This window comes from Bufo gargarizans, chromosome 3, assembly GCF_014858855.1.
Source record: "Bufo gargarizans isolate SCDJY-AF-19 chromosome 3, ASM1485885v1, whole genome shotgun sequence".
Taxonomy (NCBI): Eukaryota; Metazoa; Chordata; class Amphibia; order Anura; family Bufonidae; genus Bufo; species Bufo gargarizans.
In genome coordinates this window covers 215009299-215036123 of record NC_058082.1, presented here as the reverse complement: position 1 = coordinate 215036123, position 26825 = coordinate 215009299, and the positions used below count along the sequence as shown (strand labels likewise).

Genomic DNA, 26825 nt, shown 5'->3' with positions numbered 1-26825 from the left:
GGGCCACTTCTGCTGAGTACCACAGTGGTCTCTTCCTTTTTTTGCTTTTACTGACAAGTCTAATGCAATTTTCTGTTGCCTTCAATAATGCACCTTTTAAGTAGTCCCATTTCTCCTGGACTCCATGTAATCCGTTCCAGTCTGATAAGGACTCATTTATGACTAATTTCATTTTTGAAAAGTCTGTTTTTCTAAAATCTAAAACTTTTGTTTTTGTGTGGTGGGACTCTTTCACAGTTCTTATATTAAACCACACTGACTGGTGATCACTAGATCCCAAGGTTTCGCCGACAATGACATCATATACCGAATCCCCATTTGTGAATATCAAATCCAAAATGGCCTCCCTCCGGGTTGGCTCCTCAACCATTTGTTGTAGGGATAACCCCAGTAGGGAATTTAGAATATCTGTACTCCTGGTAGAACTTGCTATTTTGGTTTTCCAGTTTATATCTGGAAGATTGAAATCTCCCATAATGATAACTTCTCCTTTCATTGTCATTTTAGCTATTTCTTCAACTAGTAGATCATCTAGTTCTTTAACTTGATCAGGTGGTCTATATATCACACCTACACGAGTTACTGCATGATTAGCAAACTGCAACGTAACCCAAACTGACTCTATGTTGGCCTCACCAACTTGTATTAGGTTAGATTTAATGCTATCTTTCACATACAGGGCCACTCCTCCTCCTTTCTTGCCTTCTCTGTCTCTTCTGTATAAAGAGTACCCTGGTATGGTTATGTCCCAGTCATTTCTTTCATTAAACCATGTCTCTGTAACAGCCACTAAATCTACATTCTCAGATGCCATTATTGACCCAAGTTCATTGATTTTTTTACCTAAACTGCGAGCATTTGTAGAGAGGACTCGGAGCTTATTTCTTACCCTCTGTGCTTCTGACCTGTTCTGGCATTGTTTCGGGGGGCAATTGGACTCTTTTATTTTCACTCTTTTGCCCCCCCTTCCTAGTTTAAATACTCTTTCACAAATTCTTGGAGTTGTTCACTAAGTACATTTGTTCTTTTGAGAGAAAGATGCAAACCATCTTTTTTGTACAGTTCCTTTCTATTCCAAGTAGAGCTATTATGAGAAACAAAGCCAAATCCTTGCTCTTGACACAATTTACCAAGCCATGTGTTGAACTCCTTTATGCGCCTCTGCCTATCATTCTGAACATTATGCACAGGCAGAACTTCAGAAAATGAAATGGTGGATGCAAAATCCTGTACGTCATTACCAAGTGTGATAAAAGATTTTTTCACCTCTGACACTTCATTGCAAGCCAGGTCATTTGTCCCTAGATGGACAAGAACATCCACGTCCCCTTCCTGCTTTGCTTGCTTAACAATATTAATAATACGTCTTCTATCTCTTCTAGCAGTAGCCCCAGGGAGACATCTCACAAAACCATTTTCTTTAAGCTCCACACTTCTTATGATTGAATCACCCAGCAACAGCTGCTTCCTTTGAGACTTCACTTTATCTTTTTTGTCCTTGGCTGCAGTCTTGCATACATTAGACATAGGAGTCGATGGTTTCTCTCCCTCTGTGCTTGAGTCCATATCCATGTTGTCCTTACATTCTGAGAGTGCTGCAAATGAATTTTGGAGAATCACCGACTGTGGGACATGTCTTCTATCCACCACTCTAAGTCTTCCAGAACCTACAGTAACCCATCTGCCATTTCTGGGGGTCCTCTGTGGCAGTGGCATTGCAGCAGTCCTAGCTGGAGTTTGTTTAACAGATAATTTAAATATCTCAGATTTCAAAAATGCGATTTCCTGCTGCAGTAAGGAGAACTGTCTACAGATCTGACAGCATCCGAATCTCCAAAGAGTGGAACATGAAATAAATGCACAACAATTCCTGCACTGAACCAAGTCTGCCATTTTAAAGAGGAGAAAAAAAAAAGAAATAAAAATTTGTCAATTTAAATCAAACAAATCTTACCTTTTTTTTTGTATTGTTTCCACCTTCCAGCCTACCTCCTGACTATCTCCTGCAATATCTCTTCACTGTACTTAATGTAGTACTTGAAGGTAGAACTTGCAGCTAATGAATTAGGCCAGCTAATGAGTCTGTCTCTATAAATACACACACTCCTTCACAAGCTCCTCCCCCAGCAACAAATGTAACACCTCAATGAGCTAGGCTCATTAGCAAACGCACAATAGCAAACACCTGAGCAAATTCCTTACCTCTTCTCAAGCAATGGTTAGCAAAAGAACACACAGATGAGCCAGTTGCAAACTCCAAGCCAATCTCTTGCAGTATCTCTTCAGTCTCCTGCAATATCTCTTCACTGTACTTAATGTAGTACTTGAAGGTAGAACTTGCAGCTAATGAGATCATTCTTGCAGCCAACCCATCGACAGCCACCCTCCGGATCCAGCCTCAGGGAACGCCTAGACCGGCAGGTGTCCAACTACATCGGGTTAACAGTTAACAATTTGCCATGGAACTCTTGGCTTGCCCCTCGTCAAGTGTCCTGTTCGAAAGGACGTTCAGCGCAGCAGGGGGGATCGTGACCGATAAGCGCACTTGCCTAGCTCACGACAGTGTGGACTACCTCACATTTCTAAAAATGAATGAGGCATGGATCTCGGAGAAATTCAACACCTGTGACTACCACGTTTAATTGAATTTCACCTATTACCATTGTTTTGTTTTTTCAAGAGGGGGGATTTCGTTAGCCATGTTTTTAATCCAATTTTATATTTTTAGTTCTTTTAAACATATGTTTTTTACATATATTTGTACTGGCCTGCAGTAAAATTTATATCCAATAACCGTCTAATATACCTCCAGCCACATAATCACTTGATGTTTTCTGTCCGGTGAATGCCTAATGTTTGGGGCCTGTATGCCACCGGCCTGCAGTAAAATTGATATGCAATGACCGCCTAATGTACCTCCAGCTACATAATGACTTGATATTTTCTGTACGGTGAATGCATAATTTTTGGGGCCTGTAATCTAACTGGCCAATGGTAAAATTGTTATACAGTGACTGCCTAATATACCTCCAGCCACACAAAGACTCGATCTTTTCTGTATGTTGAATGCATCATTTTTGGGGCCTTTAATGCAACTGCCCAACAGCAAAATTATTATACAGTGACCGCCTAATGTACCTCCAGCCACATAATCACTTTAATGTTTTTTGTCCGGTGATTGCCTAATGTTTGGGCCCTGTACTCCACTGGCCTGCAGTAAAATTGATATTCAATGACCGTCTAATGTACCTCCAGCCACATAATCAATTGGTCTTTTCTGTACGGTGAATGCATAATTTTTGGGGCCTGTAATCTAACTGGCCAACAGTAAAATTGTTATACGGTGACCGCCTAATGTACCTCCAGCCACATTATCAATTGTTCTTTTCTGTCCTGTGAATGAATAATTTTTGGGGCCTTTAGTCCACTGGCCTGCAATAAAATTGATATTTTTTGACCGTCTAATATACCTCCAGCTACATAATCACTTGATCTTTTCTGTATGGTGAATGCCTAATTGTTGGGGCCTCGGAGGAATTTAACACCTGTGACGACCACGTGTTATCGAATTTTACCTATTATCATTTGGGGTTTATTCAAGAGGGAGGATTTCGTTAGCCTATTTTTAGTTCTTTTAAACATATGTATTTGACATGTATTTGTACTGGCCTGCAGTAAAATTGATATCCAATGACCATCTAATATACCTCCAGCCACATAATCACTTGATGTTTTCTGTCCGGTGAATGCCTAATGTTTGGGGCCTGTACTCCACTAGCCTGCAGTAAAATTGTTATCCAATGACCATCTAACATACCTCCAGCCACATAATTACTTGATGTTTTCTGTCCGATGAATAAATAATTAATTTGGGGCCGGTAGTACACTGGCCTTCAGTAAAATTGATATCCATTGACCGTCTAATATACCTCCAGCCACATAATCACTTGATGTTTTCTGTCCGGTGAATTCCTAATGTTTGGGGCCACATGCCAATTTTCTGTTTTCTATTTCTAAACATGAGTTTTATTTATATATTTCACTTCACCAACTTAGACTATTGTGTTCTGATCCATCACATAAAATTCAGATTAACAAAACATTGAACTTAAGGCTGTAATGTAACAAAATACAAAAAAAGAGTCAATGGGGTGAATACTTTTGCAAGGTACTTGTACAGACCAAAAGTTTGGACACACCTTCTCATTCAAAGAGTTTTCTTTATTTTCATGACTATGAAAATTGTAGATTCACACTGAAGGCATCAAAACTATGAATTAACACATGTGGAATTATATACATAACAAAAAAGTGTGAAACAACTGAAAATATGTCATATTCTAGGTTCTTTAATGTAGCCACCTTTTGCTTTGATTACTGCTTTTCACACTCTTGGCATTCTCTTGATGAGCTTCAAGAGGTAGTCACCTGAAATGGTCTTCCAACAGTCTTGAAGGAGTTCCCAGAGATGCTTAGCACTTGTTGGCCCTTTTGCCTTCACTCCAGCTCCAGCTCACCCCAAACCATCTCGATTGAGTTCAGGTCCGGTGACTGTGGAGGCCAGGTCATCTGGCGCAGCACCCCATCACTCTCCTTCATGGTCAAATAGCCCTTACACAGCCTGGAGGTGTGTTTGGGGTCATTGTCTTGTTGAAAAATAAATGATGGTCCAACTAAACGCAAACTGGATGGAATAGCATGCTGCTGCAAGATGCTGTGGTAGCCATGCTGGTTCAGTATGCCTTCAATTTTGAATAAATCCCCAACAGTGTCACCAGCAAAGCACCCCCACACCATCACACCTCCTCCTCCATGCTTCAAGGTGGGAACCAGGCATGTAGAGTCTATCCGTTCACCTTTTCTGCGTCGCACAAAGACACGATGGTTGGAACCAAAGATCTCAAATTTGGACTCATCAGACCAAAGCACAGATTTCCACTTTTCTAATGTCCATTCCTTGTGTTCTTTAGCCCAAACAAATCTCTTCTGCTTGTTGCCTGTCCTTAGCAGTGGTTTCCTAGCAGATATTCTACCATGAAGGCCTGATTCACACAGTCTCCTCTTAACAGTTGTTCTAGAGATGTGTCTGCTGCTAGAACTCTGTGTGGCATTTACCTGGTCTCTAATCTGAGCTGCTTTTAACCTGCGATTTCTGAGGCTGGTGACTCGGATGAACTTATCCTCCGCAGCAGAGGTGACTCTTGGTCTTCCTTTCCTGGGGCGGTCCGCATGTGAGCCAGTTTCTTTGTAGCGCTTGATGGTTTTTGTGACTGCACTTGGGGACACTTTCAAAGTTTTCCCAATTTTTCGGACTGACTTTCTTAAAGTAATGATGGCCACTCGTTTTTCTTTACTTAGCTACTTTTTTCTTGCCATAATACAAATTCTAGTCTATTCAGTAGGACTATCAGCTGTGTATCCACCTGACTTCTCCACAACGCAACTGATGGTCCCAACCCCATTTATAAGGCAAGAAATCCCACTTATTAAACCTGACAGGGCACACCTGTGAAGTGAAAACCATTTCAGGTGACTACCTCTTGAAGCTCATCAAGAGAATGCCAAGAGTGTTCAAAGCAGTAATCAAAGCAAAAGGTGGCTACTTTGAAGAACCTAGAATATGACATATTTTCAGTTGTTTCACACTTTTTTGTTATGTATATAATTCCACATGTGTTAATTTATAGTTTTGATGCCTTGAGTGTAAATCTACAATTTTCATAGTCATGAAAATAAAGAAAACTCTTTGAATGAAAAGGTGTGTCCAAACTTTTGGTCTGTTCTGTATATATATATATATATATATATATATATATATATATGTGTGTGTGTGAATACATACATTTTTTTAACTTTATTTAAGTCTCACTAGGTGACTATAACAAGAAATTGCAGTACACCAGACTTGGGGAATATCTGCAAAGTTTGGGTTTGTAATTCTAACTAAAAATAAGCACAATTCTTGATATTTCATCATGATATTACCCTGGATTTTACCTGTTTCTCTTCTGGACAGCTTGAATGTAGTTGTAACATTTCCCACTGCATTCTGAGCAGAACATTGAAATATTGTCTCTAGATCATTATTTGTTACCCTCTCCAAAGTCTTCGTAATGAGGCATTCATATCCTTTCAGACCGTTGCTAATATTTAAACTAGAAACAAAATAAAAAGTGATCACCAATACATCAAAGTTAGAGTTTAGGGTTTAAAGCCTACAATATAAATGCTGTAATTGTCCCTTCTTTCCGGTTCTAAGGCACTAGGTTGCTCTTCGTTTAGGTCTGAGAAATGAGTCTAAATTTGCCAAATGCTGTCATTTCTGTCCTCAACATAGCCATCTTTTACAGTGCATCTACTGACTTGGGGTATAATTAATTGCATCCAAGTGTTATTTAGATAGTTAACAGTTTAATACATAATAATACAGTTAAATTATTTCCAGCAGCACATCCCTTTTTGCACATGGAGATGTGCTGCCGACACATTTGATGGCTGGACACCTGGTCACTGGGTGATGATCAATTACCAGTGTAAAAAGCCCTTTGGAATCTACCAGCTGAACAATGCTACAAGTAACATATTTTATAGACAGATTTTCTCTTACCAATGTTCACGTCCTTCAAAACGTTCCTCTTTAAATTCAGGTTTCAGAACTGTCCATGTCCTTACTGGATTCAAATATCTTTCATATCCAAAAAAAAATCGACAAGTTAATTCGATGGGTTTTCCTGAAAAGAAAAAATATATACTCAATGTCCAATTAATCCACAAAACAAGAGAAGTGAGTCAGCAGTGTCCTGACCTAGTAAAGTGCGCATAGAGCCTCAGCATTACTTTATGAGATCTTTCATGAGTCAACTGATGTACGCTATAGCGGTGCTCATCGGCAGTGTTGGACTGGGGTGCCTAGGGCCCACCAGAGAAATTTATTTTCGGGATACATTCAAATATTACTTGCTCACACAACAGCAAGATGCTGCCAGATGATTGAATATGCGGGCCCCTGCAGAAACTTTGAGAGGTAGGTCCTGGAGAGAAGAGGACACTGGTAGCTTTCCTCTATACCTAGAAGTCATCTCAGCTCTGATCGTGTCTATAATAATAAACTGGGGAGTTTCTTTAATAATTTATCAAGTTTTTTATATGAACATAGGCTGGTTGAGGTGCTGTACATTGAATATATGTAGGTAGTTCAGTAAATCTCCTGTGTTATGTGCCACTTGTGCAGGAAGGCTAGGGGCCCACCGGGGGATTCACTTGTACCCCTGTGGGCTCATCGGCATATGTAGTAAAAGTCACAGATGATGGAAAGAATGAATATCCATGACACTCAATATTAGCAGCAATCTGCTTTCCAGTATTAGGAAGGCCTTGAGAATGCATGAGAGCACTGGAAACAGGAGTAGGCTGTAATCCTGATGTTTTGTAATGCTGTTTGTATGCAGGGTCCTGTGAGTGGTCCTAATCGTGATTGACAGCCATCTCTGTATGCATGCTCATATAGGCAAGGCTGCCAATCAGTGATTGAGACCACCCACTGGACTCCTAAACATAGAAAGAGCAGGGGTTTAAGTTAGGTACATTCACATGACCGTATCCACTTTGCATAGAAGATGTCCTATAATTTGCGGAGTGGACATGGATACAGACAGCGCACAGATGACATCCGTGTGCTGTCCGCATTTATTGCAGTACCAAAGAAATTAATAGGTCAGCGTGCAATCTGCATAAAATGTGGATTGGACGTGGACCCAAAATATGGTCGTGTGAATGGACCTTTATACTGATAAAGAAAAAAAATGATATAGTAATCTGCTCAGCATCTCCTGCTGGAAAATTGGATACCATGTACAAAGTGACAAGGCTCAATTGAATGAATACATTAAATAGTAATAGTATAATACCCCTGCGAAAACTCTCCTCATCTGTAACACCAGTAAAAATCTTACCAAGTTCAGCTTCTATTTCTGTCCCATTGGAAGGACCCAATATTTTTGGGGGGTCTTGTGTATCTGCAACTGCAAAAAAAAAAAAGGATACATACAGTACTGCACGAGGACCTTGTTTATCCTATAAAAACAGTAATAGGCAATTGAACAAATTCTAATCTATTTACTTCCTTCATTTTTTAAACTATATGGGAAGATTCCTACACCAGTTTTCTGACATAGAAAAATAGCATATTTTGGCACAAGTCCAATTTTGCTCCAAAATGGGGGACTTTTACACCACGTTCACCACTTTTCTAAAATAAAACGTAAACATTTTTAAATGTAGATGGGCCATGGGCAAGAGGAGGAGGGGTGTAACTGGCAGACCAACACATTATACCAGAAAACTATGCTAGCACTTGCGTCTCTTAATAACATACATGTCTAATATGGTTCCATTGTTGCATTAAAGGGGTTGTCCAGGATCTTGGTAGCTTATGCTGAGCATAGGCTATCAATATCAGATCTGATACCCTGCACCACTGTCAATCAGCTGTTTCCTTGCAGTTCCGGCACTGGAAGTCGGCGTCGGAACTATGTAGCTCCATCCAATGTGTAGTGGATGTTGCAGGGTACAGTGGGAGCAGGACTGCCGGTACCAGCTCCATCAATGACACAATGGATAGAGCTATGTGGTTTTCGCACCACAGCTACAAGGCGACAGCTGATTATAGGGTGTCCTGTGTACAGGACCGGCATTAGGGGGGGCAAACAGGGCAATTGCCCAGGGCCCCTGGTGACAGGCCAGAATTATCCACAATCCTCATGCCACAGACCAGCATCAGGATGTTCTGTGTGGGCGGGGCTAACATTGCTCCCCCCCCCCATTTGCCTGCACTTGCTCCAGGCTACAAGGCCCAAACGTCAGACTAGGATGAGTGGGCCTTCTGCTGTGTTCAACCCACAGGCTCTGACCTCAGCTGCTGGACTGCAGGAACTCCCAAGACCCTCCTATTAAAGCACCTGGTAAGTCCATCTAGTAAGAAGCATGCAGCAGTGTCTGTGGAGGGGGTTCAGGGCTGCTGGGGTCACACTCTCAATGTAGCAGCCCTGCACTGCCCTCAACTACTGATGGTCACTGACCTGTGAGTTCCCACTGTCAGCTCTGTGTTTCCCCTGTGCCCCCTCCTGTGTGGTCCCTGTGCCCCCTCCTGTGTGCTCCCTGTGCGCTCCCTGTGCCCCCTCCTGTGCCCCCCCTCCACCCCACCCCCCCACCCCTCCCAGTGTGACCCCACTGTGTGAGCTCCCTGTGCCTCTGTGTGAGCTGCTTGTGTCCTGTGGGCTCCGTGTGACTCCGGGGCACAACCAAACGGTATGCTCGTGTGGTCCTTGTGACGTGGCCTTGCTGTGTTCAATTGCCACATGGCTGTCTGGGCCATAGAAGGCTCTAGTTAAACTAATGAAGACCACATTGTTTAGGTGGTCTACATTGTTAATGGGGGGCGTTGGAGTATAGATTAAGAACCTGAGTTAAAATTAGCAGTGATTGTTTTTTTTTTTTTCAGTACTTGGGAGCAGACCAGAACTGCTAATAAAATAAAGGAATCTGTAATATCACAGCCAGATACCCCTTAACAGTGTTCTCCACAGATCCCCATAACATTGTGTTCTCCACAGATCCCCCATAAGTGTGTTCTCCACAGATCCCCCATAACAGTGTGTTCTCCACAGATCCCCCATAACAGTGTGTTCTCCACAGATCCCTCATAACAGTGTGTTCTCCACAGATCCCTCATAACAGTGTGTTCTCCACAGATCCCTCATAACAGTGTGTTCTCCACAGATCCCTCATAACAGTGTGTTCTCCACAGGTCCCCCATAACAGTGTGTTCTCCACAGATCCCCCATAAGTGTGTCCTCCACAAGCCCTCCATAACAGTGTGCTCTCCACAAATCCCTCATAACAGTGTGTCCTCCACAGATGCCCATAACAGTGTATCATCATCAGTAGGGTTGTTGCGATACCAAAATTTTGATTCGCTTTCGATACCATAAAAAAGTATTGAGATACTCTATACCATTCAATACCACGCAAAAGAAAAAAAAACACCAAAAAAGCAGCATGCATTCCGCATTTTATAGAACGTCTGGCCCATAAACGAACAGTCCGATCCTATTTATTGGGGGGACAATGTGACTAAAAGATGGCGAATCACACGCCATTCACAGCATAGGAGATATTTTTTATATTTTAATAGTTCACACTTTTTTGGCCGTGGTAATATGTTTATTTATTTATTGTTTATACATTTTATATGTAAAATTGGGAAAGGGGGGGATTTAAACTTAATATTTTGGCACTGCCACCAATGATTATAATACTGGGAGGTTGGGGGGCTCACTGCCCCACCAATGAAGATAAGTAACCTTTTAATACAAATGCAGGTGGCGGGTGCCGGCGGCAGAATCACATAGCCGGCACCCGACCTCTATGACACCGCACCTGAGGGGTTAACTGCCGCGGATCGCAGCGCCCTGTCATAGAGGTCGGGCGCTGGCTATCAGATTCTGCCGCCGGCATCCGCCTCCTGTATTTATATTAATGGTTTAGTGATCATCATTGGCGGCGCAGTGGCCACAGCACCTCCCCTCCTCCGCCCCTCTCTTCCCATTGGTGGCAGAGGCAGCAGCGGCACAGGAAGTAGGGAGAGAGTGACTCTTTCTCACCTGTGCTGCTGAGAAGAACATGGAGCGCGCTGAGAACAGCGTGCGCCATGTTCTCTGATACTAGGTTGTGCAGTAGTGCAGCTTAGTATCGGTAAATGTCAAATCCCGGTATCAAATCGATACCAGTACAAAAGTATTGATTGGGTATCGATAATTCAATACCCGCAACAACCCAAATCCCCCATAATAGTGTATCATCCACAGGTACCATAACAGTGTCATCCATAGATTCTCCACAACAGTGGGATGCAGACCTATTTTGCAGACGTGTAAATGGACCATAACAGTGCGTCATCCACAGGTCCCCCATAAGGGTCCATTCACACATCCGTATGTGTTTTGCGAATTTCGGATTCTCAAAACACGGACACCGGAAATGTGCGTTCCACATTTTGCGGACTGCACATCGCCGGCACTCTCATAGAAAATGAGGACGTTCTATTTTTTTGCGGAACGGAATTGTGGATCCGGAAGTGCAGATCCGCAAATGCGGACAGCACATTCCGGCCCCATTGAAAATGAATGGGTCCGCACCTTTCACAGATCCCCATAACAATGTGCATGCGCAGCATTATCTCCATTCACTGCTATGGAATTGCCAGTGATCAGCTATTATCAGAACACTTATAGCATAATGGAGGATGACCATGCATGCACATTGTGCACTCCCTTCACTTCAGGGGCCTGGATGGGACAGCTTGTGGTTTTATAAACTGCACCATGGAAAAATAGAAGTGCCCTGGCCATTCATAATGCGGAGTCCATGTCCAGAATTCCCATTGAAAATGGGAGGGAATAAAAATCCATGCCAAAAATGCATCAAAAAGTGTTTTATAAATATTAGTCAGAAAAAAAACACATCCAAAAAAAACTGAAGCCAATTCTGCATTAGGTTTTTTAAGCACAGAAAATACCATGTGTGAACATACCCAAAGAGGCTGCAGGATCAGTAGTTTACAGTGGAAAGGCTAAAGAGAGATAATGTGGCATTCTACACTAAGCTGTTCGTGCCTACAAAATTCTGTCAGACTGCTAGTCCAATATTTCAGGATTTGGGGCCCCACTTTCAATTTTTCCCAGGGTTATACTTTGTCTCAAACCGGCCTTGCCTGTGTATATGCCATCAGTATGAAAATCCTGGACAACACTTTTAAAGTGAATTTCCCATGAGGATGGCCTTCTGGGGCTTTTTCCACATTTCAACGTATATGGTTGCTGCAGATAGTAAAACCGGTGATATCATTATCCAGTTAAACAGAAGTGCTTTCTGGAAACATGATTATAGGTTACAAAAGCCCAATATGATGTGTCTATTTAATATATTGCACTACTCTCAAAGATTATTAGTTTATTGCAGATTTTTCACAAACAAGAAAATAATCTCGAATTCGTAAATATATGACGAATATTCTACCAAATATTCGTGAAATATCGCAAATTAGAATATAGCCCCTGCCGCTCATCACTAGTTACTACTGCTAGTTAGACATATAGTCCTATGTTAGGCAGCCATTTTACCATATGCTTCACTGTTATGCAAATGTTATAGTACATGCTATCCATGCTTAATACTTATACATGCTATTTGTATTCTTGTAGTTTTACCAAACAATTCTGTTTTGCTAATCAAACAAACCTGTTGACCAATAAACAAGTTAGACTACATAGAATAGTCCTCTCATTTGGAAGACAGCAATGGTTTATGCTGAATGTCTGATTGCACACTGTGTGAACGTGTATGAAGACAGAACAGTTACAGATGAATACTTGCCATCAACTGAAACCTGAATGGTTGCTCTCATTATCAATTCCTCTCCTCTCATGTTTACAGCATAATCACAGGTGTAAATTCCAGCATCTTCTACATAGATCTCTGAAAACTGGACGTCATTATTAATTATCTTCAAAGTGAAACGGTATGGAGATTCCACAGGTTCTAAAAATGTAGTCTGAAATAAAAATTTTAAGTCATTCTAAAATATATAAACAGGCAATACTACAGGAGCAAGAAGTTATTGTTTCTCAGATTTTACATATTACATTTTTTATGTAAGTTGGAGAATTTATTCTTCACAGATAATATGGTTCTTGAAACATGTAAAGTGCAAGCATAATACTAGTAGTTAGTGTTGTGTGAATCGAAGTTCACAAAATGGACTTCGATCCGAATTTCAGGAAAAATTCGGCTGTGAAGCTGAATTTCCTTGTGCTTCGTGGTAACGAATCAATATAGGCTCCGGTATCTTCAGATTTTTGGCTCAACTGGGAGGAGTCTGCTCTTGTTCTCCTGGGCATCTCCTTCTCCCAGGCTGGAGTGCTGGCCAATCGCAGCACTCAGCTCATAGCCTGGGAGAAAAAAAACTCTCAGGCTATGAGCTGGCCAGCGCTACAGCCTGGGAGAAGGAGACGCCCAGGAGAACAAGAGCAGGCTCCTCCCGGTTGAGCTGAAAATCTTAAGATACCGCAACCAATATCGGGAGAATGGAGCAGGGCCTAGGGATTATAGTAAGTGCAGGGAGATCCCTGGGCGCCACTCTCCATGTCAGCATACTTAGTTTAGATTTTTTATTGTAATGAAAGGTCCTCTTTAATGTATATGTATCTATATATGTGTATCTATATACACTGACAAGCAAAAGGGTAACAATGTTTTGAACTTTTGACTTTCAGGCTCCATATCTCGCCATCCACTACAGCTTCCAACATGAGCCTACCATCATTTTATAGGCAATCATATTGGCTATCTCTTACATAAATTGGACTTGCAACTATTTAGCATATAATTAGTTATGCAGATTCTTGTCATGTAACTGCATTGTTACTGTTTTGTTCCTGGTGGTGGGACAATCTTTTTCTTCTTTTATATTACAAATTACACCCTGTTCTCACATTCCCTAATAGCTCAGTATGTGATTAGGTTTATTCCTAAGCGAAAGGTCACTGGTTTAAATCCAGGAGCAGCCATGAAGAAGATTTCCCAAGAAAAAAGAAACAGCATCATCCAGCTCATCGATAGAGGTATCTCGGCCAAGAAAATTTCCAAACTGCATCATGTGAATGCCATGTGAGAATATGAAATGAAGTCCATCCATCCAGTCCAAAGCCAAGAGGTGTCAACAAATTGGCTCATCACACAGTCCATCAGTTCTGGTGAGAAAAACACTGCAGTGGATGAGGCTCGGTTACTTCGTAACAGTGAGATCACAGACATCCATGCAAGCACCGTGCAACGCTCATTACAAAAGTCTGGAATGGTGGCCCGAAAAAAGGTGAAGAAGCCTCGACTTCAATATCATCATAAGAAGCGTTGACTTGAGTATACAAAAAAGTATTAACAGTAGAAGTTTGGAAACGTGTGATTTGGAGAGATGAGAAAAAGTCAATAGACCGGGCTCTGATGGGTACAAATGGGCCTGGAAGAAACAAGGGAAAAGGTGGCTAACAGATTGAGAGATTGAAGTAACTGTCAAGTTCGGTGGAGGAAGCCTGATGATACAGGGTTGTTTCACAGCCAAAGGTGTTGGATACTTGACCAGGATCGATGGTGGTCTCAATGCTGAGCTATACATATATCTCTAGTATTAGAGATGAGCGAATTTCTCAAAAATTCTATTTGGTCGGTTCGCTGAATTTTCCGAAAAGATTCGACAGGCAGGTATAAAGAACCATGCAGATGCCCAAGATCCTACTGTAGCGTGAGACCGCACTACTTTTACATCATCGTCAGCTGATTCCACATAGATGTCTACAGAACCTGTTCTATTAAACGCTTATACAAGAAGAGCCCCCCTGACAGAGTGGAGAGGGTGTCAGCAGTAAGTTTGTGTTGACGTCACTGATTATTTTGCCCTTCCTCTGATCCGTCAGAACAATAACCCCCCAAAAAATAGATCCTGTTTATTGAGCATCCGCCTTCAATCAGTCAGCATTTGGTCAGTAATCCATCAGTATTGCTAAAGCCCAAAAAAAACAGGAGTGGATCCCAAACAGAGATGACACGTGAATGGAATCTTTGCGTGTCTTCTGTGGATGTCTCCTCCAGAACAGTAGTTGCTGACTGTCTTCTAGTAGCTCGTCCTCGCTGAAAAGTGGAGCCGAGCCTACAGCATATAATACTTCTCACGCTGAGGGAACTGAAAATTACAGAGGAAGGTTCAGGACAGGTGGGGCCACAGGGCCTGCTCCCAGGCCATGCCAACTAAGCGTTGTGTCAGAGGAACTCACCAACCCTTGGCTGGGGGTGTCTGATTTCACTTGCGACAAAGGACAAAGTCAAAGACTGAGTCAACCATTCAAGCACTGCTGGGTTGCTGGTCAAGACACGACCGCTAGATGACACTAGGAGCTCAGGCCTCTCACTGTGATTCCTACTGCCACCCCCCCCCCCCCCTTCTTCTGCTGCCTGCAAAAGAAACATTTTGATCACTGCCCATTCCCTTTGAAGGGCCTATCACCTGTCTGTCTGACATACTGTATAATAAAATAATTAAATTAAAATAATACCTCCCAAAAAGGCTGTAGTACAGTGCTACTTCACCACTGAACGGCAATTAACAGCAAATTATTTTTTGTCTGATTATTAAACTCCCCCCCTAAAAAAATAACAATCGCAATTCACTGAAGAACAGATAATAGGAAGTAGGTTTATTTCCCTTCAATACACCCCATAAATGGCTGTAGTACAATGTAACTTCAGCGCAGAACGGCAATTAAGGCGTATTCTTTTTCCTATTTCTACACCCCAAAAAAAGAAATATAACAATCACAATTCACCGCAGAATGGCTAATGGGACATACATATATTTCCTTTTTATGCACCACGTAAATGGCTATAGTACAATGTAACTTCACCACTGAACGGCAAATAATATATTTTTTCCCTTTTTTTTTCTTATTATTACACACCCCCCCCCCCCATAAAAAAGTAAAACAATGTAAAATCAACGCAGAACACCAAATTGGACGTACGTATCTTTCCTATTAATACACCCCGTAAATGGCTGCATCACACAGAACTTGCACCCCAATCACAAGCAAGGTTTGCTGGAATTAGTGATGTATCATATAGTGCAATCAACCTGAAAGCAGCAGTATAACACAAATTTTGATCCCCAATTAGTTCAGCAATGTGTTATAGAATCGCTCCTATTACCCAGGCTGTACACTCTCCTATTACACCCTGTTCTCCTTTTATAGCGTAGATAATGCCTCCCCATCCTTTCCCCAAACTTGTAAATCATTTTTTCAGCACAATTAAGTCTTTCCTAGCACTGTCTCTAGCGCCTGCTAACGTCTCTCCCTACACTAAGTACACTGGAAAATGGCAGAATCCAAAATGGCTGAGGCTATTTATAGGGCTGTGACATCACAGGGGCTGGCTGGGTGCTGATTGGCTACATGCATGACATTGTGGATGATCCTTCGTTCTCAGAGTTCTTTGCTCCATGTCCTAATACGTGCAGCATATATGTAAAAAAAAACGCAGCACTCGCTTACCTTCAATTATGCAGGATTTATTCACCAACAAAAATGCGATGTTTCGACCGCCACGGTCTTTCTCAAGCAACATTGCAATCCTGCATAATTGAAGACAAGCGAGTGCTGCGGTTTTTTGACATATACAAGGCATTTAAGGGGGATCTTCAGACTGGCTCTCAACACGGCTGGCACCACCACAATAAAGGTTTAATTTTTTCGTTGTGCTGCTATAAACATTTTTCTATGACTAACACATGCAGCAGCCATTTTAGGGAAAAAAAATCCTGAAATTCGGATCTAATTCCACTTCATCAACTTCGATTCGCTCATCTCTAGTCAGTATCCTACAAGACAAGTTACTTCGTACAGTTGAGTTCTATGGGTATGAAAAGGACGACATAGTGTTCCAGCAGGACAACGACCCAAAGCATATGTCGAGATTGGTGAATAAATGGTTCAATGACAATGAAGTAAAGGTGCTAGATTGGCCCCCACAGAGGACAGACCTCAACTCAATCAAACACTTGTGGGTAGAGTTGAAGAAAAAGCTTGTATTTGTATCCAAGTGAGTCAGCCAGTATGCACCAACATTGGGAACATGTACAAGACCTGGGAACAGATTTTGGTCCAGCTAAGCTTGAATCTGATCGAGAATATGCTCAGTAGGATCTCAAGCAGTGTTGAAAGCCAAAGGAAGATTTACAAACTACAAAAAAAATAAAAAAATTAAAATCTAGAATTTTAGGAGCAAAACAGTAATTATTCAGTTACATGACAAGAATCTGCATAAATGATCATATGCTAAATAGTTGCAAGTTCAATTTATGTATGAGATAGTCAAGATGATTGTCTATAAAATGATGGTAGTCTCACGTTGGAAGCTGTAGAGGATGATGACATACAGTATGGAGCCTGAAAGTTCATAACTGTTACCCTTTTGCTCATCAGTGTATGTATACTATATATATATGTGTGTGTGTGTAGATATATATATATATACAGTATATATTTACACAGTACCTTGCAAAAGTATTCACCCCCTTGACTTTTTCCGTATTTTGGTGCTTCACAACCTGGAATTAACATGGATTGTTTGAGGATTTGCATCATTAAATTTACAGAATTTATAATTTTTTCTTTATTGTGAAGCAAACAACAAATAGGACAAAATAACAGAAAAAGTCAATGTGCATAACTATTCATCCCCCTAAAGTCAATACTTTGTAGAGCCAACTTTTTGCGACAATCACAGCTCCAAGTCGCTTTGGATAAGTCTCTATGAGCTTGCCACATCTTACCACTGGGATTTTTAGCCCATTCCTCCTTGCAAAACTTCTCCAGCTCCTTCAAGTTGGATGGTTTGCGCTTGTGAACAGCAATCTTTAAGTCTGACCACAAATTTTCTATTGGATTGAGATCTGGGCTTTAACTAGGCCATTCCAACACATTTACATGTTTCCCCTTAAACCACTCAAGTGTTGCTTTAGCAGTGTGTTTGGGGTCATTGTCCTGGTACAGGTTTTGCTCAAGAATATCCCTGTGTTTAGCACCATCCATCTTTCCCTCAACTCTGACCAGTTTCCCAGTCCCGGCTGCTGAAAAACATCCCCACAGAATGATGCAGCCACCACCATGTTTCACTGTGGGGATGGTGTTCTTTGGGTGATGTGATGTGTTGCATTTGTGCCAGACATAGCATTTTCTTTGATGGCCGAAAAGTTCAATTTTAGTGTCATCAGACCAGAGCACCATCCTCCATACATTTTGTGAGTCTCTCACATGCCTTTTCGCAAACTCACAACGTGCCGTTTTGTTTTTTGCTGAAAGTAATAGCTTTCTTCTGGCCACTCTGCCATAAAGCCCTACTCTATGGAGTGTACTGCTTATTGTTGTTCTATGTACAGCTACTCCAGTCTCTGCTGTGGAACTCTGTAGCTCCTCCAGGGTTACCTTAGGTCTCTGTGCTGCCTCTATGATTAATGCCATCTCTTGGCAGGTTTGCTGTTGTGCCATGTTCTTTCCATTTGGTTATGATAGATTTGATGGTGCTCCTTTATAACCTAACCCTGACTTTTACTTCTCAACATTGTCCCTTACTTGTTTGGAGAGTTCCTTGGTCTTCAGGGCAGTGTTTGGTTAGTGGGGCCCCTTTCTTAGGTGTTGCAGCCTCTAGAGCCTTTCAAAAAAGGTGTGTATATGTAATGACAGATCATGTGACACTTAGATTGCACACAGGTAGGCATCATATCACTAATTATGTGAGCTTTTTATGGGCTTCCTAACAAAGGGGATGAATACATACACACGTGCCAATTTTCTGTTTTCTATTTCTAAACAATAGTTTTATTTATATATTTTTCTAATTTCACTTCACCAACTTATACTTTTGTGTTCTGATCCATCACATAAAATTCAGATTAACAAAACATTGAACTTAAAGAGGACCTTTCACCTGAAAATGCAAGTTAAACTAAAGATATACCCTTACTTGCCGGCCCCCGGTGGTGCTTTTTCAGTTCTTCATTTTTCACTCAGTGCCCCCATTTGTCCGCGGTGCCCCTGCAATATTTCCCTCCTTCTATGCTAATGAGCCATTTGGCTCAACTGGGTGGACCTGCAAAAGCTCTCCCGGGGCTTGTCTTTCTTCTCCCTGGCACGAAGCGCATACAATCAGCGCACTCCACTCTTAACAAGGGAGAAGAAGCTCCAGTTCTCGCAAGATTCGCGAGAACTGGAGCGATTTCATCCATCCTGAGCCGGCGCCATCTTGGATTCCCGCGGCAAGCATTGGAGCAGTGTTGGAGGCGGCGGCTCAGGATGGATGAAATCGCTCCAGTTCTCGCAAATCTCGCGAGAACTGGAGCTTCTTCTCCCTGGCTAAGAGCAGAGCGCGCTGATTGGATGCGCTCCGTGCCAGGGAGAAGAAAGAGACGCCCGGGAGAACTTTTGCAGGCCAGTTGAGCAGAATGGCTCATTAGCATAGAAGGCGGGAAATATTGCGGGGGGCATCGCAGACAAATGGGGGCACTGAGTGCAAAATGAAGAACTGAATAAGCATCACCGGGGGCCGGCAAGTAAGGGTATATCTTAAGTTTAACTTGCATTTTCAGGTGAAAGGTCCTCTTTAACGCTGTAATGTAACAAAATATGAAAAAAGTCAAGGGGGTGAATACTTTTGGAAAGCACTGTATATGATAAGCAAATGCAACTCACCTTATACCATGTCACGTTTGTTATATTGTTTCCTTGGTGACAGTTTAGTGATGGGCATGACACAGACACTGCACCTGTATTTCTAAGAAATAGACTTTTAGGGCCATATTTTGGACAGCTTTCTTCTTTGACGTGTACTATCATTTTCATGCAGTGATTTTCCATTCTGTATTAACAAAGCAGAAAAAAAAAAATTGTAATTGAAGCCCCTTTCACAGATACAAGGTCACTCAGAAATGGACTGGAGCAGGGGCAGACTGGGCCTAGACCCTACAGGGAAATTCCTCAGTCTGCCAAAGCCCAGAGGGCAGCCCAAACCCTCCTCATGGCCTCTGGTCGGGTACATAGCGACCTGCTGCTCTTAGCAGTAATTAATGCTGGGAGCGTCTGGTACTTTTTGCAGCTGGCTGGCAAAAAAAAAGTACCTTACTGCATTCAACCGTATTGCAGTCTTCAGGACAGTGGTAGAGTTGAATGCTCTTATGGGGATGTCAATATGTGATGCCGCATTCTGTATTTAGTTTTGCTGGGGCAGTATTTTGTGCGGCACTACAGTATTGATAGTCCTGCCTACCTATGTTGGCTCTACCTATTTATATTGGCCCTGCCTTCTGTCAATTTGGACCCCCCCCCCACAACATCAGGCCACTTTTTTTCCAGAGCTACTTTAAATTTCCAGTCCGCCCTGGTGTATGTGTGAACCCAAAGATCTGCAATATCTGGCCTGAATTTTACCTAGACCTTTTCCCCCTACTGCCCTAGTAGAAACTCCAGTTAATGCCTAAGTCAGCAGTAAATGTTCTGCAAGACAACAGTGGGTGTGTGTTGATGATGTGTGTGTCATGTGCCGGGGACTGAAAGAACCACTGGAACTACAAGACAATGGCTAACTGGAGAGAAGAGTAGATTTTCATACTTCTTTCTGTAAGGGCCAATGCTGAAATAGTGAAACAGATTCAAGGAACTTGAAGAGGTTCAATTGTCTACGACCAAATAACGAGTTTAAGTGACCGTACTGTTATCCGAACACAAGCTCAGGTAAACAACAAATTAAAGCACTGAAAACGCAACACCACAAAATCTTTGATCACATTGACTGGAGTGGAAACAACTGCAAAACATGGTGCTTCTAGAGTTTGTGCAAGGGTATATGGGGCTGTAGTCCCTCTATGAACCCCATGGGCGTTAGGTGAGACTAAAGAGAAGACTCTGGACCATGAAACTGATGTGTCTGTCAACAATTCAGTTTAAAGGACAGGTAAAATTATTATAATTAGGTCATCCTGTTAATATGGGGTAGGCTTTACTGATGTTTACATCCATATTTATTTCAGAGCTGATAAATAAAATCTAGTGAATTGATTTGAAGGGCTTCAACCCCCCAACCAGACACTCACACGTTAAAAAGAGATATACAGTAAAATTGAGAACAGTGGCATATAAACTGATATGTCATAGTATACAACTAGTATACAGGTCCTTCTCAAAAAATTAGCATATTGTGATAAAGTTCATTATTTTCTGAAATGTACTCATAAACATTAGACTTTCATATATTTTAGATTTTTTACACACCAACTGAAGTAGTTCAAGCCTTTTATTGTTTTAATATTGATGATTTTGGCATACAGTTCATGAAAACCCAAATTTCCTATCTCAAAGAATTAGCATATCATGAAAAGGTTCTCTAAACGAGCTATTAACCTAATCATCTGAATCAACTAATTAACTCTAAACACTTGCAAAAGATTCCTGAGGCTTTTAAAAACTCCCAGCCTGGTTCATTACTCCAAACCGCAATCATGGGTAAGACTGCCGACCTGACTGCTGTCCAGAAGGCCATCATTGACACCCTCGAACAAGAGGGTAAGACACAGAAAGACATTTCTGAACGAATAGGCTGTTCCCAGAGTGCTGTATCAAGGCACCTCAGTGGGAAGTCTGTGGGAAAGAAAAAGTGTGGCAGAAAACGCTGCACAACGAGAAGAGGTGACCGGACCCTGAGGAAGATTGTGGAGAAGGACCGATTCCAGACCTTCGGGGACCTGCGGAAGCAGTGGACTGAGTCTGGAGTAGAAACATCCAGAGCCACCGTGTACAGGCGTGTGCAGGAAATGGGCTACAGGTGCTGCATTCCCCAGGTCAAGCCACTTTTGAACCAGAAACAGCGGCAGAAGCGCCTGACCTGGGCTACAGAGAAGCAGCACTGGACTGTTGCATGTCATTCGGAAATCAAGGTGCTAGAGTCTGGAGGAAGACTGAGGAGAGGGAAATGCCAAAATGCCTGAAGTCCAGTGTCAAGTACCCACAGTCAGTGATGGTCTGGGGTGCCATGTCAGCTGCTGGTGTTGGTCCACTGTGTTTTATCAAGGGCAGGGTCAATGCAGCCGCTATCAGGAGATTTTGGAGCACTTAATGCTTCCATCTGCTGAAAAGCTTTATGGAGATGAAGATTATATTTTTCAGCACGACCTGGCACCTGCTCACAGTGCCAAAACCACTGGTAAATGGTTTACTGACCATGGTATTACTGTGCTCTATTGGCCTGCCAACTCTCCTGACCTGAACCCCATAGAGAATCTGTGGGATATTGGGAAGAGAAAGTTGAGAGACGCAAGACCCAACACTCTGGATGAGCTTAAGGCCGCTATCGAAGCATCCTGGGCCTCCATAACACCTCAGCAGTGCCACAGGCTGATTGCCTCCATGCCACGCCGCATTGAAGCAGTCATTTCTGCAAAAGGATTCCCGACCAAGTATTGAGTGCATAACTGAACATAATTATTTGAAGGTTGACTTTTTTTTGTATTAAAAATACTTTTATTTTATTGGTCGGATGAAATATGCTAATTTTTTGAGATAGGAAATTTGGGTTTTCATGAGCTGTATGCCAAAATCATCAATATTAAAACAATAAAAGGCTTGAACTACTTCAGTTGGTGTGTAATGAATCTAAAATATATGAAAGTCTAATGTTTATCAGTACATTACAGAAAATAATGAACTTTATCACAATATGCTAATTTTTTGAAAAGGACCTGTATACCAGAATTTATATGTAAATGCTCAGTGGACCAGGCTTGAGGTGTGAGACAGGCTATTGTTTTTGCTCTCCTCAGTGCAAATACAATAGCATGTCTCACACCCATGCCCATGTCTTACATATAAATCCTGTTATTAAAATATGCAATAGCCACTTTATACTATGACATACCTGTTTACATGGCATTGTTTGCACTTTTGAGTTCTAATTTAACCTTTTATTTTATTTTATTGTAACTAATGTTGATGTTGCTATTGTTAGGCTACTTTCACACTTGCATTTGGGGTTCCGCTTGTGAGATCCGTTTGAGGGCTCTCACAAGGGGCCCCGAACTGATCCGTTCATCCCCAATGCATTCTGAATGGATGCGGATCCGTTCAGAATGCATCAGTTTGGCTCCGTTCCACCTCCATTCCGCTCTGGAGGCGGACACCAAAACGCAGCTTTCAGCGTTTTGGTGTCCGCCTGGCCGTGCGGAGCCAAACAGATCCGTCCTGACTTACAATGCAAGTCAATGGGGACGGATCCGTTTGACGTTGACACTTTGCAATTGCAAACGGATCCGTCCCCCATTGACTTTCAATGTAAAGTCAGGAGTCCCAATTAATATACCATCGGATCTGAGTTTTCTCCAATCCGATGGTATATTTTAACTTAAAGCGTCCCCATCACCATGGGAATGCCTCTATGTTAGAATATACCATCGGATTTGAGTTAGATCGTGAAAACTCCGACAGTATATTCTAACACAGAGGCTTTTCCATAGTGATGGGGATGCTTCAAGTTAGAATAAGTTAGAATATACTAAGAACTGTGTACATGACTGCCCCCTGCTGCCTAGCAGCACCCGATCTCTTACAGGGGGCTGTGATCCGCACAATTAAACCCTCAGGTGCCGCACCCTGATCGGGTGCAGCCAGGCAGCAGAGGGGCAGACCCCCCTCCCTCCCCAGTTTTAAATTTATTGGTGGCCAGTGCGGCCCCCCTCCCTCCCCAGTATTAAATTCATTGGTGGCCAGTGCGGCCCCCCCCCCTCCCTCCCCAGTATTAAATTCATTGGTGGCCAGTGTTTTTTGTTTTTTTTTTAACCCCTCCAGCACTATTATACTATGCATTCTGTATTCAGAATGCTATTATTTTCCCTTATAACCATGTTATAAGTGAAAATAATACAATCTACAGAACACTGATCCCAAGCCCGAACTTCTGTGAAGAAGTTCGGGTTTGGGTACCAAACATGCGCGATTTTTCTCACGCGCATGCAAAACGCATTACAATGTTTTGCACTCGCGCTGGAAAATTGTGATGACTAGAAAACTAGGTCAATGCATCTCAAAGCAACTGGTCTGGTGGGTAGTTCCCCATATGTGGTGGTCACACAGAAGAGTTACTGTTACACAAATTGCTTCTCATTAAAACTGTCATACTTAAGTCACTTACCTACATATGTATGTCCCTGAGTGTTTTCTTTCCAATGGGGATATCTCAAGGATAGTTTTATTTTTGCCATTAATAACATTGAAGTTCTTTCCACTTTTCACTTCTTCAAGACTTCGGTCAGGTTTTTGTAAGAACCACTTAATGTTTTCTTCACGTTTTACAGGTGGATTAGAGGATGATGTATTACACTGAAAGTATGCAGTCTCTCCAGAAAATACTACATATTGATAGCGTGGTTCTTCGTCTATACAATCTAAAAATTGGAGAATCATCACAAAAGAGAATGAAAAACCTTGTCATGAGAGACAGAGCACATTACCCGAGTTATATACATGACAAAGGATATTTCCTCATGGTAGAACATAAGAGGAAGTGCACAGTAATGGGATTCTTAAGGTGCTAATTCAGCCTAAAATGTTTCTATAATCAAAATCCAGAATCAATCAAAACAGCTCATGAGGAGATTAATTTTGTGTGCAATTATAAAGTTTTTTGGGGCAGAGGTTATGGGTTGGAGCACAGTGGATCTCTATTCCTGGAAAATTACACACACTGTCTCAAGGGGGCAGGGTTTCCATAGCAAACTATAAAGGGCACCTGTCAGCAGGTCCTCTGCTTTGTATATAGGGAATTACTTCCTGTACACTGTGCCAAAAACTGTTTCATATAAGAGATTGGCATATATTTTGACAATTTTGTTCTTTGTAGTAATAGTGACTGCCTACTCGGGAGATACGTGCAAGGTAGTGCTGTTTTTGTGCTAATAGACATTCAACCCTGAGTCTAAAGTTCCAAGATTGGGTAAAGCGCTAGTTATTTGTGCTGAATTTCTGTACGCCTATTTTGTCTTGTTCTTTGTGCATACTGTACATCAAGGAAGAATATCAGTAATAACTAACCTGACCCTGTATTATTATTGCAGAACAAGGATAACAAAAACTCTTAACAGGATCGTCACACAATTTACACAGTCAACATCAACTTCTATACTAGAGATGAGCAAAGCCAAATTTCCTTGTGCTTCGTGGTAGCGAATCGATTTAACCTGAAATAGGGTAAAAAAAACTATAAAAAAAACATACTTACCTCCTCCATTTGCTTACAACGGGCTAGCCACCGCCATCTTGATTGAAGATCTTGGCTAAAATACCGTGGGTGAGGAAGTATGACGTCAACACGCAAGCCGGCGTGATTACGTCACCTCGGCCCGTGCAAGATCCTAAAGCAAGATTGCAGTGGCCAGCCCGTTGCGAGCAAATGGAGGTGGTAAGTATGATTTAATATATTTTTTTTTTTATTTTACACTGTATTATTACTCATAGATGCCGCGATCATGTATGAACGCGGGATCTGCAAGGTACAATGATGGGGAGCGGCGCTATCGCAGCTCCCTGTCAATGCACCCACTTCTTGCAACAACAAAAAATGCGCTTCGTGACAAAGTAATTCATAACTACGTAAATTTTTTTCGTAAATTCGGCAAAGCAGCTGAATTGAATTTTCCAAAACTTCACTCATCTCTAGTCCATACTAATGATAATACTGCTACTAATAAAACGTACTGTAACACAATGTAAAGAGGGGTATAACTACAGTATGAAGAAGGTTGCTGTCGCGCCTGGTCCGTGATGACTGAGGAACACAATTTTTGGTCTGTCCTACAAGCATACACCAGGACTGTCACTGGCATGACATAGTAGGTGGTCATGTTACAACTTTTAGGCTACGTCTACATGACAACATTTGTCGCACTAATGTCGCGCGACAATTTTTATAATGGCAGTCTATGGTGTCGCACTGCAACATGCAACATGCTGCGACTGCGACGCGACAGTCGCAGAAAATCCATTCAAAATAGATTTTTCTGCGACTGTTGCATCACAGTCGCAGCATGTTGCATGTTGCAGTGCGACACCATAGACTGCCATTATAAAAATTGTCGCACGACATTGGTGCAACAAAATGTCGCGCGACAAATGTTGTAGTGTAGTTGTGCCCTATCTGTCACGCGACTTATTGTCGCGCGACAAATGTCGTCGTGTAGACGTAGCCTAACTTTACAGACCTGCAGCTTCAACTTATGTCCCTGTGCAGTAAACATGTGAAAACATAGCCTGAACATGTTCATGCTAACTTACAATAATGTACATAGTATCCAGTTATTACTTTTCACATGCAATATAGAACTAAACTTATCTTGTGTACAAAAACTACAACAACATCCATATTTTCTCCACTCCATTGGAAATGAACTAACATTTCAAGGTAAAGTGTCACTGACGAGATGTCATCTTGAGAACGTCTTTAAGAATTGTTCTTACCTGATACACCATCTTTCTCTAAAGAGGAGTGCCGTACAAAGCAGAAGAGAAGAGTCAGGTTTAGCCAGACCTTGCTAATCATGCTTTACATATAATGTCTATACAGGAAAACATATTTCAGCATGTGTTGCATGTCAGAGAAGAAAATGGACACAAGAAGCAAAAATATTTCCTTCTTCTTACAGCAGACGCCTCTAAGGAGGTTTCAACAAAGGAAATGAATCTGCCTTCATTCCCGTAGTTGACACATGATGACGCGTTTCAACATGTCTTCAGAGAAAGGGTGTGGAGCTTATGTACTAGTAGTGTCCTTGCTTACCTTTTCCCTTGGATCGAGATGTCACAAGATGAATGGCGCAAGATGATGAGCTTTTAAAAAAAAAAATTAAGCATAATTTACAATGCTCAACAGCGCAATGTAAAAACGTTATCTGGAGCCAAGGGCAGAAGTAAGGAAGGGCACATCTGTATGTCCCGTGTTCAGTTTGTTTTTGTTCTTTTTTATTTCTCCACTTTAAACTTAAAAATAATCAAATATGTTATATTGAATTATATTGATTCTGAAAATTGCATGCTCTTCACTACATTTAGGCGAAGTTTAGGCTCATATTTAGTTTAGTTCTGCACTACTATTTCTGTTTCTCTGTTCCACAGAAGGAACATAAAAAC

At 41.8% G+C, this 26825-nt stretch overlaps 1 protein-coding gene across 1 annotated transcript in view; it reads right to left on the bottom strand.

The window, feature by feature from the left end:
• Window positions 1–26349, bottom strand: part of LOC122933158 (interleukin-18 receptor accessory protein-like) — a 48120-nt gene extending 21771 nt beyond the window's left edge. Inside the window, exons 1-7 of the mRNA XM_044287978.1 lie at window positions 26157–26349; window positions 23836–24088; window positions 19353–19518; window positions 12433–12610; window positions 7953–8021; window positions 6608–6731; window positions 5998–6155 (exon numbers count right to left, since the gene is read on the bottom strand). Coding sequence (XP_044143913.1) covers window positions 5998–6155; window positions 6608–6731; window positions 7953–8021; window positions 12433–12610; window positions 19353–19518; window positions 23836–24088; window positions 26157–26238 — 1030 coding nt within the window. The 5' untranslated portion in view covers window positions 26239–26349. The remainder of the gene's footprint in view (window positions 1–5997; window positions 6156–6607; window positions 6732–7952; window positions 8022–12432; window positions 12611–19352; window positions 19519–23835; window positions 24089–26156) is intronic.
• Between the last annotated feature and the right edge of the window lie 476 nt (window positions 26350–26825).